Raw genomic sequence first — 14,066 nt, forward strand, 5'->3', positions numbered from 1 at the left:
CATTTTCCCGAGAGGATTGAAAGTAGCCACAGTTGATGGTGAACCCCTATACAAAGCTTGCCATGGAAAGGAGTAAGAAGGATTGAGTAGAAGCAGTAGGAGAGCAGGCGTCCTTGAGCCATGCAGCATCTCCATTCGCTTATCTGAAATTTCCACCAATGAATCTGCATAAGTCTTCTATCCTTTTATTTAATCTATTCTTTTATCTTTATTTTCGAAAACCCATAACTATTTTAATCTGCCTGACTGAGATTTGCAAGGTGACCATAGCTTGCTTCATACCAACAATCTCTGTGGGATCGACCCTTACTCACGTAAGGTTTATTACTTGGACGACCCAGTACACTTGCTGGTTAGTTGAACGGAGTTGTGAATTTAACCAGTGCCATAATAAAGCTTTCATTCAAAATCCAAAGAACGTAGATCACAATTTCGTCCACCACCACCTCCTACGAATCTAGATCTATTTCAAAATCAGAAATATCTTCTACAAAAGCGTCATCATCAACACATATCTTCTTCTTCTCCTTTCCAAACCCTTACCATTACCCTTTTCATCACTCTTATTTGTATTTTCCTTTCTACATATTTGCTTACGTGAAGGAATAGGGTCTCCAACATATGAATCAGACGAGTTGTCTTCCTTAACTGGTTTATAGGGCTTATCTTCTGCAGTCTCATCAGAATTAGAGGAGTCTTCATCAGAGGACAACATTACAGGTATATTGCTACCCTGTGACTTTTTCTGACCTTTTGTGTAATCTATCACAGCAGCAGACCTCAAGCAATATCTCCTGCTCACTTTGATTTGAGTTGGTTTGGGGACTATCTTAGTCTTCTTTTTTAGTTGTTGTTCCTTAGGCACCGTAACTGAGACTTTGGGTACTTGGTCACTTGGTCAACTAATATTAACAGTGGGAGTCTTTTCAGCATTGGGATTAGTACAATGGTGTAGAACAGATGTAGTATTTTTGTTTGCTTGCTCTCTCCAACATCCCTTACTTGATCATCAACATAAATCATAACCTCCTTCCCTTACAGTAGTTCAGGTGACGAAACCTCATATTTAATAAAAACATCAATAAGATCCTGGCTTTGTGAACCCATCCAACACATCTCTCTTAACTTTACATCAGTGTTTAACTTCCTCAAATTGACCTCCATGCTCTTCCCAGGTACAAGCCACCAAACTTCCTTCATTCTGTCATAACCTAGCTCTTTAAAGTAGTTTCTCAGATAAAATACATCTAATCTATCCACCTCAAGATCACCCAAGCAGCTTCTATTATCAAGATAGTACCCCACATTTTCATCAACATCCTTTTTAAAAGCTTTTTCATGATGAAACATAATATCCAAAACTTCATCCATCTGCAACATATATAAATAAATAAATTAAATACATGCAACACTAACAGTGTATCAAACTTCACATGAGTAACATTCATAAAAAAATCTCCTGTTTCATACATCGAAAAACAAAGCAAATGAAATCCCTCCCTAACATAATAACCACAAAAAACCTAACAGCATAATAATCTCAAAAAAACACAAATGCGAATGAAATCACCTCAAAAAATAACTCAAATGAAGAATGATCAATGAGTACCCAATTTTTTTTTCAATTGGCAACAATATTGCTAACATCGTTCATACTCACCATGATCGTACCCTCTGCTTCAGCAACTTTCTATGGTTGGCATCCTTCCTTCTCATACTAACAAACTAAAAAAATCGTTAATGTGAAGGTGTCCTACTGTCACGATATTCTCTGGAGGAGGAGGAAACAAAATAGTTTAAGAAAAGAAGAAGAAGAAGAAAGAATTGTGAATGATCACCCTTACCCAAAAAATCTTTCAATACCCCCTGCACAACAATACGATACCGTTCTTTTTCATTTCGTGCCTATAAGCAAAACGACGTCGTTTTAGACGTCTTACATTGCAGTAGCAGTGCCAGGTCAGCGCCCGCTTGTTGACTCACGTTGGAATTGGGTAGAGAGATCTGTATGTAGTTTGAAGTTCAAACTAGAGGGTATATTTAGTGCAATTGAAAACTAAAGGACAACATTAATACACGGGCAGAATTTAGAGGACCAATTTGGTGATTTAGTTAATATTATAGAATAGACTGGCTGAATTGATAATTAGATTTTTAAATAAAATATTATTTTAATTTTTAAAATTTTTGTCTAAAATTAAAAGTACTAGTTTTTGAGTAATTTTATCCCTATAAAAGTTAATTATGAAACAAAAATCTCTTCAATCCCCTGCTCATTGGTGTTAGGATCTTGGAAGAATTGGAATTAGGATTAGTTGTGAAATGACAGTGGCAGATGTAGGTTTAGTTTAATTAAGTTGTTTTTAAAAAAGTGCTTGTGCTTTTTAAAAGTTTTTACTTCTGTGTTTGATAAATAAAAAAGAAATAAAAATTTATGTGTAGTTATTTTTATGTGAAGTTGTTAGTTAAAGATTGCTAAATGATTTGACATGTTTGACTAAATTGTTATCTAAAGAATTTTAATTATCAATATCACATGAGGACAACTGCATGTGACTTTTTGCGGAAATTATTTTTAATATAGAAATAGAAATTGTGTTTTGGTTGAATATTGATATTTGGAGTGTATTACAGTACTGGATGTGCAGAAAATGCTGATACAACATGTAGAGAACATGTTGTTGTAACTTGATACGTGTTCAACACACCCTTCGCATATTGGCTAAGATGTTGCCACGTAGGCAACACGCCCTCACGTGTTGATTCCCACCTATAAAATCTACCCACCTATAATTATATCAAATAATTTCATTTCCAACAAAAACACCAATATTTTTTCATACGAAAAAAATTAACTTGAATTTTCACCTCAAAAAAACTATATGCTTTATGTTTGCAGCTTTTAAAAGATAGAAGTACTTTTAAAAATATCTAAAGTGGAGCTTATCAAAATTGACTTGTACTTATCAAAATTTAAAAAGTTTTAATATAACTTCATATATTAATAAATTTTTAAAAGTTTACTATTATATTTATGTTTATTAATATGTTTAAATTTTAAAAGTTATTTTACTAAATACAATGGTTGTTATTTGTACTTATCAAAAAATTTATTTTTAATTTACTTTACCAAAAATAAATATTATAATTTTTAAAGAATTATATTTTAATAGCTAGTTTTATAAATTATTTTTGAAAAATAAATATTTTACTAAACTACACCATAATGGGATATTATAGTGTGTCTTGGGATTACAATGGGGTGAGATTTTTTTGTATATTATTTTTATTAAGAATAAATTCGTTTATAAATTAATATTTTAAGAAAATGACCATTTTAAAAAATTATTGTAACGTTGGAACAATTTTAAAAATAAAAAGATGATTTTAATATTAGAAAAAAAATCTTAAGAGTCAAAATAATATTTTATTGTATATTTTTATATTTTTTAAGCCACATAATTGGATCTGATTATTGTTCGTTGGATCTATTCCTTCTTAAATCAACTGTGAGATGAGGAAGAATTGTTATACTTATTCTTTTATATGGCAATATAGCATGACCAATTTTTTTTTGTTTCTTTAAAATAGAGCACTATATCTAATACTACAATCAATTTATCTAACATAATAACTTAAGATAACTTAGTCTTCGATTCCTTTTAAATAGACAGTGAGATTTGGCTTATTACTCGTTAGTAAACTTGTGTCAATTCAATTAGTCTTGCTAGATTGTTACACACATGCTGCTAACATAACTACACATCTTATCTCTAAAAAGACTCTTTGATAATCCACATTATCAATTTGCAATAGCATAACATTTTTTTAATGAAAAAAAAAAACATAAAAATGAAAAAGCAAAAAGAAAGTGTCCCAATAAGAATATCCCAGAATTCTTTCAACAACTTGCTCATAAAAGAAATTTACACACTTACAAGCATAGCTGTTTTTTCAAAAGAAAGTAAAAGTAATTAAAAATAAATCCTAGGAGATCACATTTTTCCCCCTTTAATAATGACTTTACAAATCTTTATCATCTAAAGGACTAAAAAGGACATAACAAAAATACATAACCACAAAGTTCTCTTTAACATGTCGGCAAAACCTGCATACATAGCCAAAGAAGAAGCATGAGAAATAATCATGATAGGGAATTGGCAACCCTTTTGAGATGGATCTTCATCTGTTACAATAGCCAAGCCAGAAAAATCACAGTCCCAATCTCTCTGATTGTTCACTTGATAATACATATTGAAGGCATAAGATGCATTCCCTTCAAGTGTAAGGCCATTACAAGAGGAACCATATCCCAAAGCAGTGCAATCTGATAGGCTACAAGCATAGTCAATGCTATCTGGCAAGTAGTTTAAGTCAACAGCATCAGGGTCTAAGATACACCATTGTTTCTCCCTGTACCTCACTCCTTCCACAGGAGCCAGACCCTTATTCTCATTCATACCTATGTTGCACAAACACCAATGTTAATATAAGATATCATAAAATATCTTATATGTAAGATACAAATACAACAATATATTTGACTGAAAATAAAAGATTACCTTTCAAGTCAAGTTGGTACTTTGGTTTGCCATCAAACTCAAAGATTCCCCAATGCCTCTCAAAATTACCAGGTGCAATGCTCTTAGCATTCTCATCAATAAGACTAAATAGATAAATGTCAATTGTTGTGCCTTTCCTCTTAGGAGTTCCATTCCCACTCATAACATGTTTGAGCAAACCCATATTGAACCTTTCTGCATTCTTGACATTAGCATTTTTGTCACCATCAGTTGGCCACCCGACTTCACCAACCATGACATGCATCTCAGGGTACCCTGCCTTCTCTAGAGCCCAGAGAAGCGTGTCGAGATTCGCGTCGAAAACATTGGTGTAGACCGAATTGCCATCCCTTAGAGGCTTGTTGTTGCCATCAAAGAATGCAAAATCAAATGGGAAATGATCATTTCCATAGAGACTAAGGAAGGGATAGATATTAACTGTGAAAGGTGCATTGTTTGAGTATAAGAACTGGATTATCTCAATTGTGAGGTCTCTAACTTCAGGTCTGAAGTCACCTGCTGAAGGAACTGGATTTGATTCTGGGGAATAGTATATGTCTGCATTGAATGGAACTGTTACTTTCACCCTTGATCCAATCCCTGCATTGTTCAGTGATGTTTGAATGTTCTTCAGAGCTGGCAGAGTTGATTGTAGATAGCTGCCATTATATTCCTTAAGGAAAGGTTCATTCCCCACTGCTATGTACCTTCAAGAATCAAATTCAGAACCATGTCACACAAAGCAGAACATAGAGTTCAAAACAGAAGAAAGAATGCTAGTTTTTAAAGTATGATATAAACTCTTCCATTCTAACAGTTGTTTTCAATGAAAAGTTTGGAATATACCATCAAGAATTTGACCAAGAAAAATTCAAAGAAAGAATGAAAAATGGTGTGATCAAAGATTGAACTATATACTTAACTTGATGTTTACTCCACCAGTGTACAAGTAACTGGTGACATTCTCATCAACCCAAGAATCTGCAACCTTTGGATTCTTACTCATTTCTTCCAACATATTGTTTGGAATAGCCAACATAACTTCAATATCAGTTCCTATAAGTGCAGCCATGATCCATTCCTCTGCATCAAACAGCTTCAACTTATCGAAACCGTTTTCTTGAAGCATCTTAACCACTTTCTCTGGTGGAAGCTGGTGAGTTGCCATTGTTCCCCAGTTTACTCCAACCCCAGAAACACACAAGAACATAGTTGACAATACAATGAGGAATATTGCTTTTTCTTCTGCCATGTTCTTTCTTTCTTTCTATATTGAGTTTTATGCTTTGGAATAAGCAGAGATTCAAAGAATAATGACAGAAAAAGAAACCAAACAAATTGGAGAGTCAATGAAATGGAAGAAACTGAAAGAGAAAGAGAGAAAGGGGGGAGGTTATGATTCTTGGTTTCAGAATTTATAGTTGAAAAGGGAAGAAAAGGTTTCTTTGAAACTGAAAGAGAAAGAGAGAAAGGGGGGAGGTTATGATTCTTGGTTTCAGAATTTATAGTTGAAAAGGGAAGAAAAGGTTTCTTTCTTAGTGTTTGTTCTTGTGTGTGTGTGTGAGCGTGTGGTTTCAGTGACTTCATGGAGAAGGTAAAACAAAGGACTAAGAATTGGTTTACAAGAAAATTTTAAAGAAAAATAAATAGGAGGGAATTGGAACAAAGATTCGTTACTTAATTCAGTTAAAGAAGTGCCAGACATTGCCAGCATGTGTTGCATTTGTCTTAAACTCTTGTTCAATAATAATAATAATAATAGCATTTAGTTCATATTTCATAACTAAGATTGTATTAAGAAATTATATATATATTAAAAAAGAACCTATACATTAAATGTTTATGAGAATATAACATATCAATTTGAAAGCTACAATGTTTATGGAGAATTATTATCTCACTATTCTTTTTCATGCTCACGTATTCAAATGGGATTGCTTTGAAAGATAAATGCATGCAAAATGGGGACACAAAGACTCAAAGACTCTTTTAGCATTGACTGGTAATTGACTAGAATAGAAGAGGGACAGGGTCGTCAAATCGCCCACTTTCCACCTTAAATTTACGTGTACATTACTATTATCTTATTAAGTTATTATCCTATCTTGCTTTATTGTGTGTGTGTGTAATATATATATATACACACAATGAGTTAGTATCAAATAATACCACTCATTTTAAATACTTATATAATCTACTATAATATATATAACAAAGTAAAACTTTAATAAAAAAAAAAGGAGTGTAGGGGCTCCATTTTTGCCTCGCATTAGAAGCATTTCAATTTTAGAAAATCATATTGTCTTAGCAGGGAGTGTTTATCCTCGCAGGCGATGATATAAAAGCATATTTATATTAGTATATTAGTTCGTTTTACGTCACTCACGTAGTGCCTTGGAAAAATTATTATCCCACCCAAGTATTTAGGAATGAAAGTATATATATAACATTGATTAATGATTACCCTATACTGGATCCTTCTAAGTCAAGCTAGCGTAGGTAAAGTATATTCAGCTTCAAATTCTTGCAGTTTAGACCAAAAGAATAATGTAAAATCAATTTTTGCTAAAAGTAGAAGCAAAAATAAAATAAAATTAATTTATAAATAAGTTAATTTGAAAAAACAATTTAATTAAATTCTTTTAAAAAAAATTTAAAAACATATAAATTTATATTAAAAATAGTTTATAAATAAGTTATTATGTATTTAATTTTTTAGTCATAAAAGTATTTATTTTAAAAAGTTGATAAAAAAGCATATTATAGAAAATGTTACTTTTTAAAAATTTTTCATAAATATTTTAAATATCTTTTTTTTTTTAAATTGCAACTTAATTTTAAAAATGATAGCAAACATAAAAGTATCTTTTTTTACTTACATTGTTAGAGGATCTTTTTCCCTCCTCTTCATGGATAGGATACAGCTATCTTCCAAGCTTAGGGATTAGGAAATTGTTTCATTACGGTATTAACTTGTTTTCAACTGCGAGCACTTTCCAAATTGCAACAATTAACGAATCAACAACTAATCGTTAAAAGGATGCATGAACTTTTGAACTGGAGCTTCTGATTAATAGACTGATAAACCAAAGTATAAACTAGTCCACTTGTATAATCCACTATGTTCCCACATCTTTGATTTCTCCTTTCTTGTTATTTTGCGTTTTCATCTGAACCAATTGAGACCACTTAAATATTGAGGATTACCTTTGACCTGCTTCAAAATCTAATCCTCCATTAGCAAAGAGTATGCATAGCAAGTAACATTTAGTTATCTATTTTTTCAGCCGAAAGAAATAAAGCAATAATGAGATAATAAGATATTACTCCTTTTTGCTAGGCTTCTTTTCATCATAGATAGTGGCTATGATAAGTTGTGAAAGTTTTATTTGCTTAAACTTGATAATTACTTGTAATTTCTTTTCTTTTTTGGTCCTTGACAACTCATAATTCCAAATTGAGAACAATAACTACCAAAGACAAAGTTGCATAGTATGGAGATAAGTGTTCTCAAATAACTTCCAAGAACAAAAACTCGAACTTTCCTAATAATAAGAAAGGACAATAGCGTTGGAAACAAAACAGAGCATAATAATTAAGTAAAACACTGCCCAAACTTAAATCCCAACATTTTTTATCAATCACTAAGGAAAGCTTGAAAACTTAAAGTAGGATGCTGTAAAATACTAACTCTCATATAATTGGGGAAATATCTACAGCTTTAATCATTGCTCAAAACAGTCACTACTTCATCACAACATATGATTAGGCAAGCTAAGAACTTCTTTCTAGAAGAATCAACAAGCCCCTAGAGTTAGTGTGTGTATGTGTGTGTGTGAAAAGTTTCATTTTGAAGGAGGGAAAAGAGGAAATGGAAACAATTTGAAGAGTGACCTATTCTTTTTGCTGATTTTTCACTTTTAATATGCTTTTCTGAGTCAGATAGCATGGCACGGAATTGAATCGATCTAAACACAAGCATGGCCCTGTTATACCCGGAAAACTAGAGCAATAAATCATTCAAAGCTAATATCTCTTCAGCAGCAACAAGAAAGCATGCTCTTGTTATTGATCATCTTCCCTACAGCATGCTTCTGGCAACCTGAAGCTTAAACAAAACATTGCCTGCAAAGTAAATAGAAAAAGACCATGAATACAGATATTTTATAGTTTCTACAAACACAAATCAAATAGAATAGCAGTGATCTATAGTACCGAATACTGATACCTTGTTTGGAGCTACATCCCTAACCCGATGAAATATTGGGTCTTGTATACAGGCACTCAAAGCAGACTCTGCCACCTGCAAAATTAAGTTCAAAATTAACTGTCTAAATAAGTGAAGCAAGAGTTTGATCAGTGTACATTGCGAACTGTCTTACAAAATCCAGGCTCCTAAGCCACCCGAATGGGCAAAACATTGTAAATACCACAAATCAATGAAATCATTGATATTCTTACCAAACATAGGAAAAAGAAAATGGGAAATACCATTAGTAGAAGGAACTCACAGCTATTATCGTCTCTGGAGTTTCAGTTGCTCTAATGAAGCAATAGCAGTGGACCCATGGTAGATTTCCTTTCCAATATTTCCTCTGGATTAATCCCCTAAATGCATCTGGCAGAACATTTTTTTAAGTCAGATATCTGCCAATAAATCTCAAAGATAATGAGAGTTTTTTGCAAAGCAAAGAATGAGTTATGAAACTCCTAGCATAGGAAGACAACAAGAGTCTTACACGAAAGTTCCTTAAAAAAAATAAGTTACATTACTTCCAATGACATCACTCCATCTGTACCTAGAAACTGAACAGCTGATGCTGGTAGGTTCATTATTACGTGGTCAATATGCTCCCAAGTTTTTGTGTCAGTGAACTCGGAACCTCTCATTCTCTTGTTTTGGCTTCCTCTTTTCCCGCCACCTTCAAAGCTATCAGTTTCACGAGTCTTTCCATTCTCTGTAAACAAAAACAACTTTATCAGGCTTTAATTTCAGTCTTAAGAGTATGTTGAATACTTTAATTGTTTCTCACTAAGAAGGGGTACTGTTCAACAATGTTAAATTTATTTATTTCCAGAACAGAAGTTGCAGAATTATTTTGAGACTATAAGATCAGGTAGCCACTGTACTAGTGATATCCTCGGGTGTCACAGTGGTATCAAGAATACCTTCATGGGAACTACTAGAAGATCTCTTAGCAGAAGTTACAGATGTATCATCATGCTTTGATGGACATTCTACATCCTCTAAACTGTTGTTATTGCGATCTCCTATGCCCTTTCTATCAACTGCAAGAAAAATATCAGTGTTAGGTAACATGTTAAGATATCAAACCAGTATTTGCAGTTATATCCTGTAAAGATATTACCAATTAGCAAGGCAGTTTCTGCACTTGTTTCAACATCATCTTTTGTGTTGCATGACTCACATTCTAATTTAACGTCAGAAGTTGGCATCTCCATCAGCTGGGAGATGAATTTTCTAGCATCCGTGTTGTATGCATATATGCGATCTTCGACCTTGTTGACTTTGGCATTGATCCTCAGATAGTGAATGCTATCTGGATTCAAATCATTTGCATAGACTAGGCATCCTTTTTGGGCTGCAGGAATTGCAAAAGGACCTATACCCGCAAACATATCGCAAATGATCTCTCCAGGTTGGAACAGAGAAACCAATCTTTTATGTTCATGTTCCAATCTAGAATTCCAATAAACCAAACTGTAATCAAGCTTAAAAGTGGCACCATATTGCTTCACTTCTGTAACCATATCATGTTCTCCTGCTAAAACTTCAAATTCTGGAACACGAAATTCATTTGTAATGGTTCCCACTTTATTAACAACGGTTTTGATTCTTGGATAGTTTTTCTGCATAAATAATTAAAACATGAACAATAATAGGAGAAATATGTATAAAACAATATGCTTGACACTATGAAGACTGAGTTTGTGGACGAATAACTGAATGAAGTTCTATGTCACATAGGCCATGCCATTCAAACATACAAACAGACATTATTGTATTATCTATTGTTGGTAAAAATAAAAATTCAGTTTGCTTCATACAAGCATGAAGCACAGAGATATGAAGACAGCAGCAATAAAATAAGGCCCTCACATCCAATAGAACAGAGGATTCAAAGCCTACTTTTCAAAATAGAAAAATGTTACAAAGAAAGGACGCATCATAAATTTCATAACTTTGATACTGCAGCAAGCATTATGTTCATATACCTAAACAAAAGCTGGTCTAGTGCTATTCCAGACGAAGATGAAAAGGGCAGAAGGATCTAACAATTAACAATTAAGTGTGACTAGTTCATCTAGTGGATGTAAATAGAAAAGGTAACTGAAAAGTAAAAGCTAAAACTAAAGCCGGAAGTAAGAAAACATACATCAAAAATAACCTTTGCAATAACATCTTTGTAGGGAAGTAATTCATCGTGTAGGTTTAAATGGGCAATTTGACCTGCATTAGTAGGACAAATGTTAGCTTAGCATTAGTGACTGATCAACTAATAAAATTTAAGAAGTTACAATCCCACCCTGAAAGAATAAATGTTTAACAACTAAAAAAGAATATGCTTTTAGCTCATTTCAAAGAACAAGCAAAATTGGATGGATATACACACATCAAAGAACAGTAGAATCAGAATCAGAATCAGAATCATTATAGTAATATAGCCATACAAGACAGATACCAGGGAAAAAAATGAAATAAATACTTAACTATTGTTTCAAAGGATGAGGGAACCTCAACTCCAGCAGGCAGTATCTGCTTAAGCACATGATCTATCAACAAAGATATTTGTCAGGTGGTCATAAACATGAGCAGGAAGAAAGAAAGGGGCAACATATAAAACAATTCAATCATTACAAAGAGAGCATCATATGAATGCTGATCCTGTGAAAACATTACCTAGCATAAATGTAAAAGAGATGCATGTTTTCCATCAGATCGGAAAGGAAAGAATAGGTCCATGCAAACTTGGTATGCCAATACTTAAGAGATGATATTTGATAGCGAATTTGAAGTACAAAAAATTTTAATTGTTTAATATCTAATTAATGTAGTCCTAACAAAGTTTTTTGAACTCCATGGCCCATGCAATAATTGCCATAGACTATGCAGCATGCTTCAAGAGAACAGTGCCACTCACCAGCACTCCAATATGAATACCCTAGTGTTAATGAGTAGGGCAAAACTTCAATCTCACACAAGCCCTTAAGCTCATCGAGCTTTTCTTTCGGAATATCAGATAAATCTGCTCCACATCCAAATCAAGTCAGCAACAAGAAGTTCACCAAAATTCATTATTAAATAATGAAAAACAAATAACAATTCATAATCACTTTTCATGAACACAAATTATATATATTCACAAGCTCATACCTGAACATCAGTGCAGAATTTAACTCATTCATTGCCTAAAACATAGATTCATACCTTGGTTCTGAACTTTCTCGGAGAGAATAATGTAACGGTTTTTACGAGATGTCGGGTCCTCAGTGATGGGTTTAACCCGGGGCTTATCAAGCATGTAACTGCACAATCACAACCAACCAAACTCAAATTCTAATTAGGAATATAAAAGCTGCAAAACGCACAATTACACACACACACAAACAAAACACAAATGAAGAGACAGAGAGAGAATTGGGGGAATACCCATTGAGTATTCGAGTGGCGAGTTTGCAATGTTGGCAAGGAATTCGAAGCACCCAAAGCTTCAAGTGGACATCAAACTCACTCTCATCCAACAACATCGTGCAGTTCCAAGATTAAGCTTGATGAATATAAGTGGTAGAATAAAATGAAGCTTTATCTAAAGGCAGAAACACCAGACTAGTTTAGACACCCTAATGAAATTATTGCACCAACACACACTCGTTGCCCATTAACAATGAGAGATTAAATAGGACAGGATGAAAAGAACAACATAACAGATAGGTACACATTGTGCACCTTTCAGAGCGAGAACAAAAGAGGCGAGAGCTCTTGCAGCAGCGGCGGCAACGGTGACGGCGGCGACGCTATGACTCTGCAGAAACGACGAAGAATAACTGTAGAGACGTGAAGAGATGGAGTCCGAGGCTATTCTTGGGCTTTTACGTTTTGTGTTTCTTTAATTAAAAAAACGGCGTACTAAAATTCTAGGGGCCATGCTTATTGTCTGTTTTTAAAATTTTATAAAATACTATAAAATTTAATAATTGGGTATTATACTATATTTATAAAATTTAATTAATATATAAAAAAACATAATTATTTTATAAAATTTTTTAAAAATAAAATATTAAAAAATAAAAATACAAACTAAATATTTTTAATTTTTTATTAAAACGTCATTTATTGAAAAAATAAAATTCATAACACTTAAAATTTTTGTACTCAATTAGCATTAGTTAAGGTTTTGAAAACCAAACTATTCATCAAATTATTCTAACTACTAATTTATTAGTTTAATAATTCAATTGATTTAATTGTAGTTCAACTATAATAACGATTTATAATATATAAAAAATTTGTATATATTAAGACTATAAATTAAAAAAATTTATTAAAAATACAAAAACTTTATATTTTTAACACATTTATTTTTTATCAATTGAATAAAACAAAATTTAAAATCTTCTACTAGTAATAAATTTATCATGTGTTCTAAAGATACATATTAGCTAAATCCTATATAAAAATGAATAAATATACAAATTATAATAATATTATAATATAAATCTTAAAATTTCATTCAAATTAAAAATTTTACATCAATTAAAGTATTACAATCTCATTCAAATCCACAAAAGTCAAATAATAAAAAAATTAAATATAAAAAACAACATTAAAATTTATCATCGCTGGTTAAAAATTTACCAAGGCAGGCATTAATCCCAAATGCATTATTCACCAACAAAAATTAACTACACCAAGGCAGCCATAAAATTATTTGGTTAAGTCAATGTTGATCAAACTATATTGAATCAAGAAAAGTTCAATCCAATTCATAAATTTTGTGAACCAAATAAAGTGACAATTATCACAATAAAAGGCATTCAAATGTGTCTATTACTAGTTCATTACAGCATAGGCAGTCAAGTGGTGACAAGAGTAATAACATGTAAAATAGTGTATAACTCTAAAACTCTAAATCCTTGAATAAAAAGCTCCTCTGAGTGAGTAATGCATGCGTATTATGTTGTATTTTTTTATATTTTTTCATAAAAAAATAAATTCATAATGATTAATTATGATGTATTTGTGTATTTAAGTCATATATTGTTTTGATCTCTTTGATTTGATGAATTTTATAGAAAATAGTTGAAAAAAAAAAGCAAAAAGCACTTGGAGTAGAGCAAGCCAACAGAGGGTTGTGCATTCGCACAAGTACCAAAAATTCAAGGAGTGTGCGTACGCACAGCAACACAACTCTGAGAAAAATATATGGGCGTTGGTAATGCCCAGTTTAAAGGGAGTTACCTCACAACAACACCCAAAACACC

At 32.4% G+C, this 14,066-nt stretch overlaps 2 protein-coding genes across 4 annotated transcripts; both read right to left on the reverse strand.

Moving 5' to 3' along the window:
* Positions 1-3,959: 3,959 nt before the first annotated feature.
* LOC127741459 (glucan endo-1,3-beta-glucosidase 8-like) lies at positions 3,960-7,922 on the reverse strand. Of its 2 annotated transcripts, XM_052253907.1 has the most exons (4): positions 7,442-7,922; positions 5,486-5,645; positions 4,563-5,269; positions 3,960-4,462 (listed from the first exon to the last, which is right to left on the reverse strand). In XM_052253907.1, exons 2-4 carry the CDS (start codon positions 5,632-5,634, stop codon positions 4,041-4,043), a joined length of 1,278 nt encoding a protein of 425 aa, XP_052109867.1. In that variant the 5' UTR covers positions 5,635-5,645; positions 7,442-7,922; the 3' UTR covers positions 3,960-4,040. The 2 variants fall into 2 exon arrangements, with proteins under 2 accessions (XP_052109867.1, XP_052109865.1); XM_052253905.1 differs by lacking the exon at positions 7,442-7,922 and having other exon boundaries at positions 5,486-5,927.
* A 309-nt stretch (positions 7,923-8,231) lies between these two features.
* On the reverse strand, positions 8,232-12,694 carry LOC107469370 (tRNA (guanine(37)-N1)-methyltransferase 2). 2 transcript variants are annotated; one of them, XM_016088765.3, is made up of 12 exons: positions 12,532-12,694; positions 12,235-12,391; positions 12,013-12,110; positions 11,726-11,830; positions 11,295-11,357; positions 10,973-11,034; positions 9,932-10,433; positions 9,732-9,851; positions 9,362-9,520; positions 9,074-9,180; positions 8,791-8,865; positions 8,232-8,687 (listed from the first exon to the last, which is right to left on the reverse strand). In XM_016088765.3, exons 2-12 carry the CDS (start codon positions 12,330-12,332, stop codon positions 8,628-8,630), a joined length of 1,449 nt encoding a protein of 482 aa, XP_015944251.1. In that variant the 5' UTR covers positions 12,333-12,391; positions 12,532-12,694; the 3' UTR covers positions 8,232-8,627. The 2 variants fall into 2 exon arrangements, with proteins under 2 accessions (XP_015944251.1, XP_015944238.1); XM_016088752.3 differs by having other exon boundaries at positions 10,961-11,034; positions 12,532-12,693.
* Positions 12,695-14,066: the final 1,372 nt, after the last annotated feature.

This window comes from Arachis duranensis, chromosome 1 (assembly GCF_000817695.3).
Source record: "Arachis duranensis cultivar V14167 chromosome 1, aradu.V14167.gnm2.J7QH, whole genome shotgun sequence".
NCBI lineage: Eukaryota > Viridiplantae > Streptophyta > Magnoliopsida > Fabales > Fabaceae > Arachis > Arachis duranensis.